This window comes from Alosa alosa, chromosome 7 (genome assembly GCF_017589495.1).
Source record: "Alosa alosa isolate M-15738 ecotype Scorff River chromosome 7, AALO_Geno_1.1, whole genome shotgun sequence".
NCBI classification, from domain to species: domain Eukaryota; kingdom Metazoa; phylum Chordata; class Actinopteri; order Clupeiformes; family Clupeidae; genus Alosa; species Alosa alosa.
The window spans coordinates 20,245,191-20,266,387 of NC_063195.1; the positions used below are offsets into that span (position 1 = coordinate 20,245,191).

Consider the following 21,197-nt stretch of genomic DNA (forward strand, 5'->3'; position numbering starts at 1 on the left):
AGATCAGATCTCTCTCAACGTATACACAAAGGCTCTTTTAAGAGCCGCCCAACTTCTCATAAAAGTTTGTGTTCCTATATCTATAGGGTCAAAGTCCTTTAAGGCAAGTTCCTCCACTCGGCGGCCATATACCAACGTTTTATGGGCACTCATCGGGCACAGTCTTTGGGTCGAACTGCGCGTGCGCAAGGCTTCACGACACCAATCTTGCTCCAGCGGCAAGATCACAACACATGATTGGCACGATGTCTTCACAACACACCATATGATTGGCTCAATCTATTCACATCACACCACATGATTGGCTCAATCTATTCACATGTCGACGTTTTGCCGAGGAAGGGATGGGATATGTGTAGACAACAGCCATATTGGCGTGACAAACTAGCCCCATGCATTTCTATGGAGTATTTTTTGAGTGCTGTGTCTCCACATTAGAAAGTCTCTGATAGGGTCATCTGAATTATAAAAGGGCTATAAATAAACGACTTCCATGCCGTTGTCTGACATAAGTATAGTATGTTGTCACACGACCGAGACTGGGCCATTGCCATCTAATGAGACGCTTATAGTGCAATCATCCCATGGTGGTCAAGAGAAAGCCATGTATTCATATGAAAATCATTCCAAAACCAAAAAGCGCCAGAACAATTGATGTAATAATCTCTCATAAAGTGCGACCCATGACTGCGCTGTAGAATGACATCAGATAAGGGAAAACTCACCTCACATCAAACAAAGCGAAACGAAAATACATGCTGAAAAGTCGCGTGTCATAACTAGTGTTTTAATAATCTGTCAGGTTTGACAGACAGGAACGTCAGGATGTATAGAAATAGTTACTTTTACAGTAAAGGAGTGTTTCCTATATTTTACTGTTCACTTACAATTTCCCTTTGCACAATGCTGTAGAAGCCTTCGTTTTTTTTTACCGTAGATTTGTTGAATGCATGGTTAACCATAATTCGAGAAATGCCCCAAAGGGACTGAGAAAACCTGTAATTGTGATATGTAACGGTTAATGTTTTTGGTATTTGCCATACATTTCGAAGAATTCCTTTCATTCAAAAGAAAAGGGAGGGAAAAGAAACAAAAGAAGGTGGTGTAAACCAATGGTCTGTGGGTGGTACTAACCTTCTAGATTCTGCCCCTTCGGTTCAGAACGACCAACCGTGTCTGGGTATTTGATTTCGGAGGGAAATGACAAAGAATTCTGGCCGTGGGTGTGAAGTGATGCAGTCCTCTATTTGCATAAAACTTGACACATATACCGGGTCACTTGAGGACAGTCAGATTATCCAACAGATAGTCGAGACAACATGCCTGATACAGCCAAGCCTGCGCCTAAGAAGGGCTCCAAGAAAGCCGTGACAAAGACCGCCGGCAAGGGTGGCAAGAAGCGCAGAAAGAGCAGGAAGGAGAGCTACGCCATCTACGTGTACAAAGTCTTGAAGCAGGTCCATCCTGACACCGGTATCTCTTCCAAGGCTATGGGCATTATGAACTCCTTCGTGAACGACATCTTTGAGCGCATTGCTGGAGAGGCTTCCCGCTTGGCTCACTACAACAAGCGCTCCACCATCTCTTCCAGGGAGATCCAGACCGCAGTGCGTCTGCTTCTACCTGGTGAGCTGGCCAAGCACGCCGTGTCCGAGGGAACCAAGGCCGTCACCAAGTATACCAGCTCCAAGTAAAGCCGGATTTTGAACGCGCTTTAAACCAAAGGCTCTTTTAAGAGCCACCCACGTTCTCTTTTAAAAGTAATTCCAATATAAACACTGGCTACACTGCATTAGATAGTTATCTGAAATAAAGCTTACAACTAATGTGTTAACACATAAGTTGCGTTATTAAAACCTCTTTGTCCAGATAGACAACATTTGGTACTTGGAACAAATTTGGAACAAATGGTACTTCCTGGATTAGGTAGAATTTCTATCCTACTCTTAATCAAAGTCCTTTTAGGCAAGTCCCTCCACTCGGCGGCCATATACCAGCGTTTTATGGGCACTCATCGGGCACAGTCTTTGGGTCGAACTGCGCGTGCGCAAGGCTTCACGATACCAATCTTGCTCCAGCGGCGAGATAACGCGTGATTGGCACGATGTCTTCACAACACACCATATGATTGGCTCAATGTATTCACATGTTGACGTTTTGCCGAGGAAGGGGTGGGATATGTGTAGACAACGGCCATATTGGCGTGACAAATTAGCCCCATGCATTTCTATGGAGTATTTTTTGAGTGCTGTGTCTCCACATTAGAAATGCTCTGGCACAATGCTGTAGAAGCCTTCGTTTTTTTTACCGTAGATTTGTTGAATGCATGGTTAACCATAATTCGAGAAATGCCCCAAAGGGACTGAGAAAAACCTGTAATTGTGATATGTAACGGTTAATGTTTTGGTATTTGCCATACATTTCGAAGAATTCCTTTCATTCAAAAGAAAAAGGGAGGGAAAAGAAACAAAAGAAGGTGGTGTAAACCAATGGTCTGTGGGTGGTACTAACCTTCTAGATTCTGCCCCTTCGGTTCAGGAACGACCAACCGTGTCTGGGTATTTGATTTCGAAGGGAAATGACAAAGAATTCTGGCCGTGGGTGTGAAGTGATGCAGTCTTCTATTTGCATAAAACTTGACACATATACCGGGTCACTTGAGGACAGCCAGATTATCCAACAGATAGTCGAGACAACATGCCTGATACAGCCAAGCCTGCGCCTAAGAAGGGCTCCAAGAAAGCCGTGACAAAGACCGCCGGCAAGGGTGGCAAGAAGCGCAGAAAGAGCAGGAAGGAGAGCTACGCCATCTACGTACAAAGTCTTGAAGCAGGTCCATCCTGACACCGGTATCTTCCAAGGCCATGGGCATTATGAACTCCCTTCGTGAACGACATCTTTGAGCGCATTTGGAGAGGCTTCCCGCTTGGCTCACTACAACAAGCGCTCCACCATCTCTTCCAGGGAGATCCAGACCGCAGTGCGTCTGCTTCTACCTGGTGAGCTGGCCAAGCACGCCGTGTCCGAGGGAACCAAGGCCGTCACCAAGTATACCAGCTCCAAGTAAAGCCGGATTTTGAACGCGCTTTAAACCAAAGGCTCTTTTTAAGAGCCACCCACGTTCCTTTAAAAAGTAATTCCAATATAAACAAACTGGCTACACTGCATTAGATAGTTATCTGAAATAAAGCTTACAACTAATGTGTTAACACATAAGTTGCGTTATTAAAAACCTCTTTGTCCAGATAGACAACATTTGGTACTTGGAACAAATTTGGAACAAATGGTACTTCCTGGATTAGGTAGAATTTCTATCCTACTCTTAATCAAAGTCCTTTTAGGCAAGTCCTCCACCGGGCCATATACCAGCGTTTTATGGGCACTCCATCGGGCACAGTCTTTGTCGAAGCGCGTGCGCAAGGCTTCACGATACCAATCTTGCTCCAGCTATCGCGTGACCGATACACCATATCACAACACACCCAATGTATTCACATGTTGACGTTTTGCCGAGGAAGGTGGGATATGTGACAACGGCCATATGGACAAATTAGCCCCATGCATTTCTATGGAGTATTTTTTGAGTGCTGTGTCTCCACATTAGAAATGCTCTGTCTTTATGCACTTTGTGTAGCCTACCTTTTTATTTACCGTTGATCTTTCTCCACGGCTGCGTCAGTTGGTTAAAAGCAGAGACTTTCTAATGTGGAGACACAGCACTCCAAATACTCCATAGAAATGCATGGGGCTAGTTTGTCACGCCAATATGGCCGTTGTCTACACATATCCCATCCCTTCCTCGGCAAAACGTCGACATGTGAATACATTGAGCCAATCATGTGGTGTGATGTGAATACATTGAGCCAATCATATGGTGTGTTGTGAATACATTGAGCCAATCATATGGTGTGTTGTGAAGACATCGTGCCAATCATATGGTGTGTTGTGAAGACATCGTGCCAATCATGTGTTGTGATCTCGCCGTGGAGCAAGATTGGTGTCAGAAGCACGCTGCGCAGTTCGACCCAAAGACTGTGCCCGATGAGTGCCCATAAAACGTTGGTATATGGCCGCCAAGTGGAGGGACTTGCCTAAAAGGACTTTGTTAACAGCAAGGTGCGTCAAGGAAGACTACACAAAATGAGACCACAACACTTATTTGTGTAATAGCCTACTATTATACTTAATGAGACCACAACATTTATTTTCTGTATTAGCCTACTATACTAACTAGTTTCGAATGTCAAGAATAAATACGGAGTGTCGAGATTAAAGTCGACCTTTCTAACCGAAATGTTGAGTTTAATCTCGTAGTCATGGCAAAAATGTCCCCATGGGTGGCTCAAACTCTGACGTAGACAAGCGCGAAACTTAAAATTGTGAGGGATCACATGAGCGTATAGATGTTTAACTTGCTAGCATTGATCTCTTGCACCTGTTGCCATTACATTTAGCAATGATTACGCGACACCTACTTATTACGAAGTACAGAGCAATGCAGATTATGTTAAAGAATAGTAATATTAACCAAAAACCAATTCAACCAAGATATTGGAAACCAGCCTTTTTCATGTTTGGGTGGCTCTTAAAAGAGCCTTTGAATATTCGGTTCCTGACTTCAAATCACTTAAGCACGCTCCCCACGGATACGACGAGCCAGCTGGATGTCCTTGGGCATGATAGTGACTCTCTTGGCGTGGATGGCGCACAGATTGGTGTCCTCGAACAGACCGACCAGATAGGCCTCGCTAGCCTCCTGAAGAGCCATAACAGCAGAGCTCTGGAAGCGCAAATCGGTCTTAAAATCCTGGGCGATTTCCCTGACTAGACGCTGGAAGGGCAACTTGCGGATCAGCAGCTCAGTGGACTTCTGGTAACGACGGATCTCTCTCAGAGCCACGGTTCCAGGCCTGTAACGGTGAGGCTTCTTCACGCCACCGGTGGCAGGTGCGCTTTTACGCGCAGCTTTGGTGGCGAGCTGCTTCCTCGGAGCCTTTCCTCCAGTGGACTTGCGGGCAGTTTGCTTGGTTCTGGCCATTGCTACGTATTTTTCGGAATTGAACAGCATGAACACGATTGCGGAACTTGTGTATATAAGGCCTACGGTCTCAGCCTCCCCCTGTGTACGTCAGGTTGTTGGTCTCCGCTGATTGGTCTTCCGAGTGCCGCCTGAAATTCAGAATACAAAGCCCACCCCAGTAATGGCTGTCATTGTGTTGATGGACTATTCATAAAACCTCATTTAAATGATGCTTAAAATAAATATACTGAAACATTCCATCGGTCAGTGCATATAGGCTGTTATAGAAACAAATAATTGACTTATTGGTCGTCATGTACAAACAAAAATAATGACCTAAGGTATAGCTTGTATTTGCTTCGTTAAAGCCTACAAATAACTGCTTGTTTATAAACAGTAAACACCAAACTACCTCTGATATGCCTTTTTTTTCATACATCATGGAGATAATGCAATTACATGACTGCGTCATCACCTTGAACTACGAGGCCCGAGAAACATCTTCGTGATTAACAGTCCGGAGTGATAAATGAAAGAACAGTTTACATTCTTCAACCAGTCTTCTCAGACAGATAGGCCACCTACTTCTTGACATTTTGTGGGGGCAAGGGTTGTCAGGTATTGGCAGGAAAAGGAGTGTTTACTCAACTGCTTTATACGTGTGTATGGTGTGTGAGTAAATATTTTGACGTCACAGAAAACAGGTCAATGGCGAAGGCATCTTGGAATGATTTTTTTTATGGGTATTTGGGTGGCCCTTAAAAGAGCCTTTATTTCAGAGACTTAGAAGGAGCAGGTTTACTTTGACTTCTCAGTCTTCTTGGGTAGCAGTACAGCCTGGATGTTGGGCAGTACACCACCCTGAGCGATGGTCACTCCGCCGAGCAGTTTGTTTAACTCTTCGTCGTTGCGCACAGCCAGCTGCAGATGGCGGGGAATAATACGGGTCTTCTTGTTGTCACGGGCAGCGTTGCCAGCCAACTCCAGGATTTCAGCAGTCAGATACTCGAGCACAGCAGCCAAGTAGACCGGTGCACCGGCGCCAACACGCTGAGCATAATTGCCTTTACGCAGCAGTCTGTGCACACGGCCCACGGGGAACTGAAGTCCAGCTCTGGATGAACGAGTCTTGGCCTTTGCTCTGGCCTTGCCGCCGGTTTTGCCTCTTCCGCTCATTTTTTAGTAGATGTTGAGAGTTCGTCCAAATACTCAAATAGTGAGAGGGGGCAAGGCATGTGTGGTTATAACACACCGGCGCGGCGCTACTCCGTGCCTCAGTGGCTAACAACACAATAGTGAGAGCCAATCAACGTGTAGTTTGTAGCGTGACGTGACGTCATTTCAAAATCTATTTGGCGCGTATAACACTTCCACCTTACTTTTAGACCATCAGCTCAATCACAAAAAAAGTTACCACATGTCATAGCAGAAAAGTAATATCCCACGTAAAGTGACAGCGAAGTTTACAGAAGTTCAACTTAATACGCAGTAAACCAACGAGGCTTCCTGACATTTTTGGCACATTTGGCACTGGTACTGGCTATTACAATGTAACAAGCTGACATTGTTGTATTGCAAGGTTTTGGATACTTTGTTTCAAGTTTGGATGCACCTATTACATTAGGTAGAAATCATGTTGTGTTACCGTAATAAATTACCCAATATAATTTATTTGAAAATGGTATACACAACCCATTAGGCATAGGGGCAAGATGAGCCACCCCTTTTTCTGGGAAACACATTTTATCATGTGACAGCTTTTTAAGGAAGAGGGAAACATTCCTTACAATCTGTGGAAAGGTACAGCACATAGCAAATGTGGTAAACCGAAAAATGTGTAATATGTTTTGCTCTCCAAGTGGCCTCCATTCATGTCCAGAGTTAGGGTGAGAAAACGTAACTAGAACAACATTCAGATGCATTACTTACACCTCAATTGGTTCCGTCTTCAGCTATGATGTGAGGTCTGAACAAAATCATGAATGTTACCCTTGGCTTGTTGTGAGAAGCATATTCTTTCAAGATGGCGGTTGTGGGATTAGATGAGCCACTAAGGCTGGGGTAAATTGAGCCAGCTAACTAGTACTTGTGTTGCATTAGTGAATTGCCTACACACTACGTAATACCACTCGCTTTTGTTAAAATGTCCCTCTCGACTAGCTTGTGGACTAATTCATTTGATCTATGATGCAGTAGAGGCCGCGCAATACGTCGACAAAGAAGTACCTTAGACCAAAACATGAGCCTCTGTCACTGCTTTTACGTGTTACAATGTGGATTTTGCGAATGTGTACTTTCCAATCGGGAGCTTTTTTCTGCGAAACACAATTGACCAACATGAAACACACGGATACATACCACATACTGTAGGTCTAAATTATAGTACAAAGTTATGGGAAACATATGTGGTGTGGCAATATTTGCTAAGGCTGCTTATGCAGACATATTACCAATAATGAATTATAATAGAATATATGTTTATAACACACTGGTATAGACTATTCTTTGGACTGCCCATATGCTGTAAGTGATTGTGGGGAGGACATTACGCAGTTGCATTTTGCCTGCTCATTATGAGTAGGCAATCTATTTATCGGGTTTAGATAACATTTTGTACCATCTCTCCTGGACCCAACGTAACTCTTTCATTACCGAAGAACTCCTGATACAATATATGCGTGTGTTTGAGTGTGTGTGTGTGGGAGAGAGAGAATGTGTGTGAATATACAGAAGCACAGATACTGTCCATCTGATCAATAGGTATGTGACTGGAGTCTATTTTATACACTGACCAATTTCTCACCCATTAATTTCTAATGGCCGGCCATTTTTGGCCAGGAATACACATGGGTGTTCTGAACTTAAACAAAACACCAACATTGTTATCACAGTTTTTTTCTGAATGCTTACTGTGATTCTTATAGCACAATTTCTAAAACTATTAAGACTTATAGAAAAACCACTCACTGAGTTTGCAAAACTAAAAGCACAAACACTGATTTGCACTCAGTTTGCAATTTTTAACACACACTTTGCACAATTGTAGGCACAATTCACTGCACAGCACTCTTTTTGCGGAACTGTAAACACAACTCACTGCTTTACACTCAATTTCTCGTGTGACTGGCACCCCACTCATGCGTGCAATGGTGGTCACTGACCATACCTGTGCTGGTGTCCACTACCCTTCACCATGCCTTAGTTATGCTGCTATAGCATAGTGCGGTCATGGACTTTTCATGTGTCACGCCGTACAACCCCCCCTCTCTCCTCTCTCCCCTTCCCTCTCTCAACTCTCCCTCTCTTGCCTATTCTCACTATGGTTTAACACTACATAGCACCATTGATATACTTATTGATATTAACCACTTTGCTTTAATACTAACCCACTCTACATCTCTCTTTCTTCCCCCTTACCTCACTTGTGAGGTATACCATCACCAGTCATCAGTCATCCGTGTTTTGGTGTGGCTCTCATCTCACTCATCTCACCTGAAGTCCCATCTCTACAACTGCCCTATCATCGCCTATTACTGTGCCCTATGCCCGGATTCCTGGCCCGTACGTACAGCCTAGCGACCCACCACTTGCCCTATAACAACTCCTAATCCCCCTGGACAATTCCATTTCCTACAATGGACTATTTGAACTTTGACACTAAATAGGATCCATGCATTATCATACCAGATATGCAACCATCCCACCTCTTGTAACATACACCTCAGGTGGCTTTAAACACCATGTTCTATTCTCTACATCTGACTAACTTTTGCATTTATCATGTATACAGACCTTACTGTTCTGTAACTGACCCTAGGCAGATGGGTCAGGCCCTTGAGTCATGGATCTGCTCGAGGTTTCTTTCTATATGTATCTCCAATTATAGGCAGTTTTTCCTCGCCCCTTCTTTTCTTTTCTCTCATTGTCTAACACTCTGTAAAGCGCCATAAACATGTGTAATGTTTTGGCACTCTATAAGTGAAATTAAATTGAAATTGAAAATATTGTACCAGTAGTTCTTCGGTAATGAAAGAGTTACTTTGGGTCCAGGAGAGATGGTACAAGATGTTATCTAAACCCGATTAATAGATTGCCTACTCATAATGACCAGAGACTCATATTGTTAATTTAATCTGACTATCATGAGGCTCCATGACTCTGTTAACACAGGGCATCTGAACACACAAACACATTTTTTTATCATTTTAATAACAATGTTGGTGTTTTGTTTCAGTTCAGAACACCCATGTGTATTCCTGGCCAAAAATTGCCGGCCATTAGAAATGAATAGGTGACAAATTGGTCAGTGTATAAAATTGACTCCAGTCACATACCTATTGATCAGATGGACAGTAGCCTATCTGTGCTTCTGTACATTCACACACATTCTCTCTCTCTCACTCACACACATATATTGTATCAGGAGTTCTTCGCTAATGAAAGAGTTACTTTGGGTCCAGGAGAGATGGTACAAGATGATATCTAAACCCGATAAATAGATTGCCTACTCATAATGAGCAGACAAAATGCAACTACGTAATGTCCTCCCCACAATCACTTACAGCAAATGGGCAGTCCAAAGAATAGTCTATGCCAGTGTGTTAGAAACATATATTCTATTATAATTCATTCTTGATCATATGTCTGCACAAGCAGCCTTAGCAAATATTGCCACACCACTTATGCTTCCTATAACTTTGTGCTTTAATTTAGTGGTGTATCCATGTGTTTCGTGTTGGTCAATTGTGTTTCGCAGTGTTCAAAAAGCTCCCGATTGGAAAGTGCACATTCGCAAAAACCACATTGTAACACGTAAAAGCAGTGACAGAGACTCATGTCTTGGTCTGTGGTACTTCTTTGTCGACGTATTGCGCGGTTTTACTATCATTATGTGCACGATTTCCTCACAAAACTAAGACTGACTGCAACCTCTCCACCTAGAGGTCCGACGTTCTCAGTTTGTTGCAAAAGTGATAAAGGGCAACCACAGGCCCCCATATATTCATTTTAACGTGTAGGCTGTGCTCTTCACAACAGACATCGTCTTGTTTGTAAATGTCATGTCGATACTCATATTTCTTACAAAGAAGTGTGTGAAGAAAACACAAGTGACTTCTTCGCCACAGAGAGGCCGGGACAGCTCTCACTCTGCTGAGTCTAAATGGTTCTCATGTGTATTATAAGTCCAGCCCACCGGCTATGGATGTCATTCATTCTCTCAGGCCTCCCGAGTAGTCTGTGCGTGAAATCTAAACGAAACAATGGCAGAAACAGCTCCAGCTGCGGCCCCAGCAAAGGCCCCTAAGAAGAAGGCGCCCCGACCCAAGAAAACTGGCCCAAGTGTGGGCGAGCTTGTTGTCAAGGCCATCTCTGCTTCCAAAGAAAAGAAAGGAGTTTCTCTGGCTGCACTGAAGAAAGCCCTGGCGGCTGGTGGATACGATGTGGAGAAGAACAACGCTCATGTCAAACTGGCAATAAAGAGTTTGGTCACCAAGGGAACTCTGGTCCAGACTAAAGGGACCGGCGCGTCCGGCTCCTTCAAGCTGAACAAGAAACAAGCAGTGGAAAAGAAAAAGCCGGTAAAGAAGGCAGCTCCTAAAGCCAAGAAGCCTGCAGCGAAGAAACCTGCCGCGGCAAAGAAGCCCAAGAAGGCAGCAGCCAAGAAGCCACCTGGCGGTCGCCAAAAGTCTCGAAGAAAGCAGCCAAAAAACCCGCCATTAACCAAAAAGGCAAACGAAGAGTCCGAAGAAAGTCAAGAAGCCCGCTGCACCCAAGAAGGCAGCGAAGAGCCCAAAGAAAGCAAAGGCAGCGAAACCCAAGGTGGCTAAACCTAAAGCTGCCAAACCCAAAAAGGCTGCACCTAAGAAGAAGTAAATGTTGCGCACCTTCTTCTGGTCTATTACACCATGTGTACAGAAAGGCTCTTTTCAGAGCCACCCAAATGCTCTCTGAAAGCTTTTATTCCACCAGTGCCTGCTGGTAGGCAAAACATATTCTGTTTGCAAATACACAGTCATACTCTGTTTGCATTTGCTCACTATAGCTCACAATTGGTCCACAAGCTAGTCGAGAGGGACATTATAACAAAAGCGAGTGGTATTTCGTAGTGTGTAGGCAATTCCCTAATGCAACACAAGTACTAGTTAGCTGGCTCAATTTACCCCAGCCTTAGTGGCTCATCTAATCCCACAACCGCCATCTTGAAAGAACATGCTTCTCACAACAAGCCAAGGGTAACATTCATGATTTTGTTCAGCCCTCACATCATACCTGAAGACGGAACCAATTAAGGTGTAAGTAATGCATCTGAATGTTGTTCTAGTTACGTTTTCTCTAAAACACCCTAACTCTGGACATGGAGAGCAAAACATATTACACATTTTTCGGTTTACCACATTTGCTATGTGCTGTACCTTTCCACAGATTGTAAGGAATGTTTCCCTCTTCCTTAAAAAGCTGTCACATGATAAAATGTGTTTCCCAGAAAAAGGGGTGGCTCATCTTGCCCCTATGCCTAATGGGTTGTGTATACAATTTTAAAATAAATTATATTGGGTAATTTATTACGGTAACACAACATGATTTCTACCTAATGTAACAGGTGCAACCAAACTTGAAACAAAGTATCTAAAACCTTGCAATACAACAATGTCAGCTTGTTACATTGTAATAGCCAGTACCTGTGCCAAAAATGTCAGGAAGCCTCGTTGGTTTACTGCGTATTAAGTTGAACTTCTGTAAACTTCGCTGTCACTTTACGTGGGATATTACTTTTCTGCTATGACATGTGGTAACTTTTTTTGTGATTGAGCTGATGGTCTAAAAGTAAGGTGGAAGTGTTATATGGCGCCAAATAGATTTTGAAATGGCGTCACGCCACGCTACAAACTACACGTTGATTGGCTCTCACTATTGTGTTGTTAGCCACTGAGGCGGAGGCGCGGCGCCCGGTGTGGTATAACCACACATGCCTTGCCCCCTCTCACTATTTGAGTATTTGGATTAACTCTCAACATCTACTAAAAATGAGCGGAAGAGGCAAAACCGCGGCAAGGCCAGAGCAAAGGCCAAGACTTCGTTCATCCAGAGCTGGACTTCAGTTCCCGTGGGCGTGTGCACAGACTGCTGCGTAAAGGCAATTATGCTCAGCGTGTTGGCACCGGGTGCACCGGGTCTACTTGGCTGCTGTGCTCGGCATCTGACTGCTGAAATCCTGGAGTTGGCTGGCAACGCTGCCCGTGACAACAAGAAGACCCGTATTATTCCTCGCCATTTGCAGCTGGCTGTACGCAACGACGAAGAGTTGAACAAACTGCTCGGCGGAGTGACCATCGCTCAAAATATTTGCTCACACCCCCCCATACACATGTCTGCCAATACCTGACCACCCTTCCCACAAAATGTCAAGAAGTAGGCGGCCTATCTTTCTGGTTGAAGAATGTAAACTGTTCTTTTATTTATCACTCCGGACTGTTAATAATGAAGATGTTTCTCTGGCCTCGTAGTTCAAGGTGATGACGCAATTACATGACTGCATTATCTCCATGATGTATGAAAAATAAGGCATATCAGAGGTAGTTTGGTGTTTACTGTTTATAAACAAGCAGTTATTTGTAGGCTTTAACGTAGCAAATACAAGCTATACCTTAAGTCATTATTTTGGTTTGTACATGACGACCAATTCAAGTCAATTGTTTGTTTCTATAACAGCCTATATGCACTGACCGATGGAATGTTTCCGTATATTTATTTTAAGTATCATTTAAATGAAGAGGTTTTATCAAAGTCCTTTTAGGCAAGTCACTCCACTCTGCGGCCATATAGCAACGCTTTTTGGGCACTCATCGGGCATCCTATTCAGCAGAAATGCGCGTGCGCAAGGCTTCACGACACCAATCTTGCTCCAGTGGCAAGTTCACAACAAATGATTGGGAAGATGTCTTCACAACAGAACATATGATTGGCTCAATGTATTCACATCACACCACAAGATTGGCTCAATGTTTTCACATGTCGACGTTTGTCGAGGAAGGGGTGGGATATGTGTAGACAACGGCCATACTGGCGTTACAAACTAGCCCCATGCATTTCTATGGAGGATTTTTTGAGCGCTGTGTCTCCTCATTAGAAAGTCTCTGGTTTTATGAATAGTCCATCAACACAATGACATAGGCCATTACGGGGGTGGGCTTTGTATTCTGAATTTCAGGCGGCACTCGGAAGACCAATCAGCGGAGACCAACAACCTGACGTACACAGGGGGAGGCTAAGACCGTAGGCCTTATATACCCAAGTTCCGCAATCGTGTTCATACTGTTCAATTCCGAAGAATACGTAGCAATGGCCAGAACCAAGCAAACTGCCCGCAAGTCTACCGGAGGCAAGGCTCCGAGGAAGCAGCTCGCCACCAAAGCTGCGGCGTAAAGCGCACCTGCCACCGGTGGCGTGAAGAAGCCTCACCGTTACAGGCCTGGAACCGTGGCTCTGAGAGAAATCCGTCGTTACCAGAAGTCCACTGAGCTGCTGATCCGCAAGTTGCCCTTCCAGCGTTTGGTCAGGGAAATCGCCCAGGATTTCAAGACCGATCTGCGCTTCCAGAGCTCTGCTGTCATGGCTCTTCAGGAGGCTAGCGAGGCCTATCTGGTAGGTCTGTTCGAGGACACCAATCTGTGCGCCATCCACGCCAAGAGAGTCACTATCATGCCCAAGGACATCCAGCTGGCTCGTCGTATCCGTAGGGAGCGTGCTTAAGTGATTTGAAGTCAGGAACCGAATATTCAAAGGCTCTTTTAAGAGCCACCCAAACATGAAAAAAAAGCTGGTTTCCAATGTCTTGGTTGAATTGTTTTTTGGTTAATCTTACTATTCTTTAACATATCTGCATGGCTCTGTACTTTCTAATAAGTAGGTGTCGCATATTCATTGCTAAATGTAATGGCAACAGGTGCAAAAGATCAATGCTAGCAAGTTAAACATCTATACGCTCATGTGATCCCTCACAATTTAAGTTTCGCGCTTGTCTACGGAGTTTTAGAGCCACCCATGGGGACATTTTTGCCATGACTACGAGATTAAACTCAACATTTCGGTTAGAAAGGTCGACTTTAATCTCGACACTCCGTATTTATTCTTGACATTCGACACTAGTTAGTAGGCAAATACACAAAATGAGACCACAGCTACAGCTGCAGCCTTCCTTGACGCACCTTCCTTTTAACCAACTGACGCAGCCGTGGAGAAAGATTTTTTGAGAAATCCTGCAACCTGAGTAGGATAGAAATTCTACCTAATCCACATTTGATTGCTGAGCCGAAAACTTAACTGCGCTCTTAAAAAACAAATGTCCCTATCTGGACACAGATGTTTTAATAACACAACTTGTGTTTAACACATTCGTTGCAAGCTTTATTTCAGGTAATATAATGCAAATCAATGCAGTGTAGTCAGTGTTTATATTGGAATTACTTTTAAAAGAGAACGTGGGTGGCTCTTAAAAGAGCCTTTGGGTTAAAGCGCGCTCAACATCCAGCTTTACTTGGAGCTGGTATACTTGGTGACGGCCTTGGTTCCCTCGGACACGGCATGCTTGGCCAGCTCACCGGGAAGAAGCAGACGCACTGCGGTCTGGATCTCCCTAGAAGAGATGGTGGAGCGCTTGTTGTAGTGAGCCAAGCGGGAAGCCTCTCCAGCAATGCGCTCGAAGATGTCGTTCACGAAGGAGTTCATGATGCCCATAGCCTTGGAAGAGATACCGGTGTCAGGATGGACTTGCTTCAAGACTTTGTACACGTAGATGGCGTAGCTCTCCTTCCTGGTCTTTCTGCGCTTCTTGCCGCCCTTGCCAGCGGTCTTTGTCACGGCTTTCTTGGAGCCCTTCTTAGGCGCAGGCTTGGCTGGATCAGGCATGTTGATGTCTCGACTGTCTGTTCGATAATCTGACTGTCCTCAAGTTACCCGGTATATGTCTCAAGTTTTATGCAAATAGAGGACTGCGTCACTTCACACCCACGGCCAGAATTCCCTCCGAAATCAAATACCCAGACACGGTTGGTCGTTCTGAACAGAAGGGGCAGAATCTAGAAGGTTAGTACCACCCACAGACCATCGGTTTACACCACCTTCTTTTGTTTCTTTTCCCTCACTTTTCTTCTGAATGAAAGGAATCCTTCGACATGTATGGCAAATAGGCTATCAAATGCCAAACACATTAAGCGTTACATATCACAATTACATGTTTTCTCGACGGTAAAAAAAAGAAAAAACTGTTCTCTACTGCACTGTTTTTACTGCCATTGTTTTGACAGACATTTTACAGTAGGCCTATAAAAAAAACAAGGCTTCTACAGCATTGTGCAGCATTGTGCAAAGGGAAATTACAAGTGAACAGTAAAATATAGGAAACACTCCTTTACTGTAAAAGTAACTATTTCTATACATCCTGACGTTCCTGTCTGTCAAACCTGACAGATTATTAAAACACTAGTTATGACACCAACTTGGTTAAGGCTTTGTAATGGCACACGCGACTTTTGAGCATGTATTTTATTTTGTTTGATCATTTCTGAACCCTGAGTGTATCTGATGTCGTTCTATAGCGCAGTCATGGATCGCACTTTATGATAGATTATTATAACAACTGTTCTGGCGCTTCTTGGTTGTTTTGGAATGATTTTCATATGAATACATGGCTTTCTCTTGACTACCATGGGATGATGGCACTATAAGCATGTCATGAGATGGTAAATGCCCCAGTCTCGGTCGTGTGACAACTATATTGTTGTCAGGCAACTGCATGGAAGTGGACTATTTATAGCCTTTCCATAATTCAGATTACCCTATAGATACAGGAAGACAACCTTTTATGAGGAGTTGGGTGGCTCTTAAAAGAGCCTTTGTGTATACGTTCAGAGAGATCTGATCTTTAACCACCAAAACCGTACAATGTACGACCCTGGCGTTTCAGAGCATAGACGACGTCCATGGCGGTCACAGTCTTTCTCTTAGCGTGCTCGGTGTAGGTGACGGCATCACGAATCACGTTCTCCAGGAAAACCTTCAGCACACCACGGGTCTCCTCGTAGATGAGACCAGAGATACGCTTCACACCACTACGGCGGGCCAGACGCCTGATTGCAGGCTTGGTGATCCCCTGGATGTTATCACGAAGAACTTTGCGGTGACGCTTTGCGCCACCTTTTCCAAGACCCTTTCCTCCTTTGCCTCTGCCAGACATCTTTCCGACTTCTTGAGAATGAGAATTGCACGAATGTGAAGTGGCAATGACTCGCAACTCGTTCTAGTTTCCACAGAGAGGACCTTGTTGAAAACTACTAAGCACTGCCCCTTCATTCTCCCTCCTTTTTATGACCAAAAAAAACGCCCACATCTTACTTGCATCTGAGCTTCACCCCACCTCACAGCGAAACAAAGTAGATCACGCATTTCCCGAAAGGTACTTTGATACGAATGTCTTTCGTACGTTGTTCGTTGGTAAAAGTGTAGCCAGAGACGTTCTAATGAGAAGACACAGCACTCAAAAAACCCTCTATAGAAATGGGTTCGTTTGTAACGCAAATACATTGAGCCAATCATGTGGTGTGTTGTGAAGACATCGTGCCAATCATGTGTTGTGATCTCGCTGCTGGAGCAAGGTTGGTGTCGAAGCCTTACGCACGCGCATTTCTGCCGAAATAGATGCCCGACAAGTGCCCAAAAAGCGTTGCAATATGGCCGCCGAGTGGAGGGACTTGCCTAAAAGGACTTTGCTGTAGCCTACAGCAATCTTTAGACATCTCTGTTGCATATGCAACTAATGTGGTACAATATCACTGTTTTGGTTCACCAGTGATTTTATATGAGTTGGCTAATTAGGAAAATAATTTCTGTAAATGTTTCACACAAATAATACAATTTACAAGTATTTGGAAATAATTATAAGCTTATTCTCTTTTTCTTGCTTTCCCCCCACCATCTTCTACAATGTTTAATGTGGGGGGTTTCTTTTATGTTTAATACTACGGAGTGTCTATTTACACCCCTGATACAAATAGCCTTGGCCACACAGCTGAGCTATTCACAGCCTATGACATAATAACAAAAAGACGTTGCTCACGTGAACAAAAACATGGTGGACATTTGTTTTTTCTTCAGCAAAAAGTCTGCACTTCGGCACTAATATCTATTCAGATTAAGTTTTAGATCGAAAAGTTGTGTTTTGTTTTCATAATCTTGGTTCGGTGAACACATACAACCGTCAGTTTGTTAGTTAACAGAAATTTCGTGAATATGATGCTCAGGCCTATAAACTATAAGTTTACCTGCAAACACCATCAAGTTGTGGAAGTAGATAGTACAGTGGTCACAGACATTGATTTAGCATGTAGGTGACCGGGGATTGATTCCTGCATGATGCATTTTGGCAGAGTGAGTGCGCATGTTCACCAACATCTCTGGAGAGAAGGCACGCAATTTGAACAAGAAATCGGTTCTCAAACGGAAGTTTTGATTGCAACAATTAGATAGTTCACACACCAGGGTGTAAATAGCATCCACTTCTAACTATACATTGATGCAAACAGCATACCTTATTCAGAGTGTCTATTACACATGTTGCTTTTTTTATTATTACATTGTTTGATCAATATGTAAGGGATAATGGACGACACGGTGGTCTGTTCACAGAAGTTAATGCACGGTCGAGGTTGTAAAACGGCCCGGACGCTGGCCGAGAACCTCGTAGTGCATTAACTTCTGTGAACAGACCACCGATGGAGTCCATTATCCCGCTTTTATTCCACTGTTGCCACTTGCGTTGTGTTCATTTCCAGTTACAATTTAAACGTTTTAATCGCTAAAACTGTCTTGTTTGTAGAACTAATTTCTTCCGACACATATCAACTAATTTCTCAACTCACAAGAAAAACTGCCGTTACTAGTTCTAAATGGATGGTTGCTTACGGCCAAAGGCCAGTCGTTAGTTCTATCTCTCCCGTTGTCAAGCGGGGTATCCCAAGATTCTGATGAACTTTAGCTTTGAAACATCGCTTTTACTTAGCCTGCTGTCATCCATCTAGCTAAAAGCCACCTCCGTCATATGCTACAATGTTGCAATGTTCTGAGCGTCTGCATTTTACAGCTTTCGGATGCAACGTGACAGTTCATTTAAACTTCACAACGAGTTCGGTGAATTAATATACAAGTGTGATCTGGCCAAAAAATTGGATCTACTTCATAGGTGTGCAGATAACATACGGTTAATGGTCGTTCTAAATTACGTAGGACAATGGGAAATTCAACCAAGCAGTGGAATGAGCCAGAATAAATGCATAGGGGTGCAAATTTGTGCACCGGGGTACGAATAGCATACATTGATATTTGTACCAGACAGGGTACTAATTGAACACATTGCTGTGTGCACCGGGGTACAAATATAATTCACTTCTAATTGCACCAGGGTACGAATGGCATGACACAAAATGCCTAATTAAATGAGGCCGCAGGTAAATCAGCTGTGAAAATTTCTACTTTTTATCATCGTATGCTATTAATACGTTCATCCATGGTGAAGTAGCGTGAATGATACTGGAGGCGATATTTGAGCAATGTTTTGTGTGTGTGTAGCTAAAAGCCATCTTTCCTAGTTCTGTAGAAATGTGTGCAATACTCTGAAGTAAACTTTTCATAGAAATACTAAAATGTGCAGGTATAACTTTGAAAATCATCCTTTGAGATGTAGAGGCTCACAATATCAGTGAATATGGACAAAGCGAGGGGGTCCAGTGGAGGCACCAGTACCATGCATAACTAATAGGAGACTGCAACTCATGCATCTCACATACACACAATGTCCAACACACACACAAACACACCTAATATTCAGCACAAATACAGTTACCTAATGGCACTTTTTAGTCAGATGTTTTTTGTTCTTTTTTTTTATTTATTTTTTTCGCATGGCCAAATTTCCGTTAAGGATTCCCGGGACACGGTGGGCATGTAGCTCCACATGGATAGCATGGAACCATTGTTTTTCATTTTGATCTGTAGCCCCCCTGCTGGACTGGACCCCCCGAATGGAGGGTAGGGTGGACACAGTTTTCTGTGAATATCTCGAGAACCGTAGGGTTTAGGAGGACCACCTTTTTTTTGTATGTTGATCTTAAGGGGCCATGTCAACCCATTCCATAACCACTCATTTCATGTATAGTGCCACCTAGTTAAAAACGAAAAAGTAAAAATGAGGTGTTGTAATCGCAGGTATCTGTAACCTAACGTGGTCAAAACTGCACGAAATTGAAAGTGTAGGATCATTATGACACCCTCTGAATGCATGCCAAGTTTTGTGGACTTTCGTTCATGGGGGGCCATTCAATAGATTAATTTATGTGTACATTTAGTGACCGTACACCAACAGAGATATGTACGCATACATGCACATGCACACCCACAGGCACACCCACAGGCACATGCACGCATGCACGCATGCACAAACACACACACACACACACACACACACACACACACATATAAACACGTACACGCACACATGCACACAGTTCAAGAATTTCTCAGAATTATGAACAGGCAAAATGGGGGTGGGGTTGTATAAAATGTATTTTACATATGAAATCTATGAAGTAATCATGTTTTGGTTAGTACTTGGATAAGAAACCTCCTTGGAAGAGTTGGTTTCTGCTGGAAGTGATGTTGGTGGCTGGCCAATAGGTGGCACTCTTCCCTGTGGCCAGAAGCCACCAAACAAATATCAATCCCGATGTCCTATTGCAGTGACAGGGACACTGTACTGCAGATGTTTTCCTTTGCATGAATGTTAAATTGAGGTCCTGACTCACCAAGGTTGTTAAAGATGCCATGGCACTTATTGCAAAGAGTAGGTGGTTCCCTGATTTGCTTTATTTATGTACACATACATAAAGACACAAAGACATAAACACACACACACACAAAGACACGTAAACACAAGCACACACACACACACACACACACACACACACACACACACACACACAAAAAAACACACACACACAAAACACATATACACAAAAACAACCACACACTCTGCACACACTCAATTACAAACACACAAAAAAGGAACAAAGTAGGAAGTGAGCACAATTTGACAAGCGTGACTTATATTTGTAGAAAAAATGTGCTGGACTGGGCGCTGTCATATTTTGTACCACTCTGCGGTACATCTAGTTATTCTATTTGCTGTATTAAAATGTTTATGTAACTGCAGATTGCATGTTGGCATGCATCCCATACTGTTGGTTGTGTGAATGTGTGTCACACACACACACATGCGCAGTGCAGAGGAAAGTGTCTCTAGATACAGGCATGCAGATCCTCAAGATGCCTGACATTCATAAGAAGTCTCAGATGTCTGACTCAGTCTCTGGGAAAAAACAAGTGAAAATATCATGTTACATTTCCTTGTTTGAAAGCTTCAGGCAGATATTTGTCAATGCCAGTGTCAATTTATGCATATTGAACGTTTATTAGCAATGGCAGTTTGCCAAAGTGCTGTTCATTCAAGGAGAAATTCTGTGATTTTTCACATAGCTCTCCGTTTCTTGAGATCACAGAGTACTGTCAGTACGAAAACAGGTTTTACCAAGCTACCCAGATTTACATGGTAGATATTGGGAACATGTATGCAGATGGTCCTATGTTCCCAGGGCCCTGTGTTCCCCAGTTAGATGGTCCTATGTTCCCAGGACATTATGTTTGTATGTACAGTATGCTTTATAAATGACATGATGGATTTGTGTTCTTTGTACTCATTCCAATGCTGGTTTTCATATCATCATCATCATCATCATCATCATCATCATCATCATCAACAACAACAACAACTTTTATGGCCAGACTCAAGGTCCATTCAGAAGACACAAACATGACATACCTACAATATACAATTAAAAGATAACCATATACAGAAATGTAAAAACAAAACAACAACACCGCATTTCTATAAAATACACTTTAAAAAGTGTTTCCATAGTGATGATTATCATTATGGCACTAATCTAGGATTTGCCAGCAACATAACAATGTTGTTCTGGGAGACGTTCAGGCGACAAATGAATTTGTAGATTTGCAGACTCCTCAATAATGGCTGGAAGGTGCTGACCCCTGCATTACAAAACAGGTCACT

At 43.3% G+C, this 21,197-nt stretch overlaps 5 protein-coding genes and 3 pseudogenes across 5 annotated transcripts; 4 read left to right on the forward strand and 4 right to left on the reverse strand.

Annotated features, from left to right (window-relative positions):
- Nucleotides 1-1,275: 1,275 nt before the first annotated feature.
- LOC125298171 (histone H2B-like) lies at nucleotides 1,276-1,758 on the forward strand. Its single transcript, XM_048248885.1, has one exon. The coding sequence runs from the start codon at nucleotides 1,320-1,322 to the stop codon at nucleotides 1,692-1,694; it is 375 nt and encodes a 124-aa protein (XP_048104842.1). The 5' UTR covers nucleotides 1,276-1,319; the 3' UTR covers nucleotides 1,695-1,758.
- A 939-nt stretch (nucleotides 1,759-2,697) lies between these two features.
- LOC125298293 lies at nucleotides 2,698-3,091 on the forward strand (annotated as a pseudogene).
- Nucleotides 3,092-4,627: 1,536 nt separating this feature from the next.
- Nucleotides 4,628-5,038, reverse strand: LOC125298163 (histone H3). Its single transcript, XM_048248875.1, has one exon. The coding sequence runs from the start codon at nucleotides 5,036-5,038 to the stop codon at nucleotides 4,628-4,630; it is 411 nt and encodes a 136-aa protein (XP_048104832.1).
- A 728-nt stretch (nucleotides 5,039-5,766) lies between these two features.
- LOC125298166 (histone H2A-like) lies at nucleotides 5,767-6,214 on the reverse strand. The gene has a single exon (XM_048248877.1). It carries the CDS (start codon nucleotides 6,194-6,196, stop codon nucleotides 5,819-5,821), a length of 378 nt encoding a protein of 125 aa, XP_048104834.1. The 5' UTR covers nucleotides 6,197-6,214; the 3' UTR covers nucleotides 5,767-5,818.
- Nucleotides 6,215-10,281: 4,067 nt separating this feature from the next.
- On the forward strand, nucleotides 10,282-10,894 carry LOC125298156 (annotated as a pseudogene).
- Nucleotides 10,895-13,360: 2,466 nt separating this feature from the next.
- On the forward strand, nucleotides 13,361-13,771 carry LOC125298164 (annotated as a pseudogene).
- Nucleotides 13,772-14,531: 760 nt separating this feature from the next.
- LOC125298172 (histone H2B 1/2-like) lies at nucleotides 14,532-14,927 on the reverse strand. The gene has a single exon (XM_048248886.1). The coding sequence runs from the start codon at nucleotides 14,924-14,926 to the stop codon at nucleotides 14,552-14,554; it is 375 nt and encodes a 124-aa protein (XP_048104843.1). The 5' UTR covers nucleotide 14,927; the 3' UTR covers nucleotides 14,532-14,551.
- A 1,014-nt stretch (nucleotides 14,928-15,941) lies between these two features.
- Nucleotides 15,942-16,256, reverse strand: LOC125298181 (histone H4-like). The gene has a single exon (XM_048248897.1). It carries the CDS (start codon nucleotides 16,251-16,253, stop codon nucleotides 15,942-15,944), a length of 312 nt encoding a protein of 103 aa, XP_048104854.1. The 5' UTR covers nucleotides 16,254-16,256.
- Nucleotides 16,257-21,197: the final 4,941 nt, after the last annotated feature.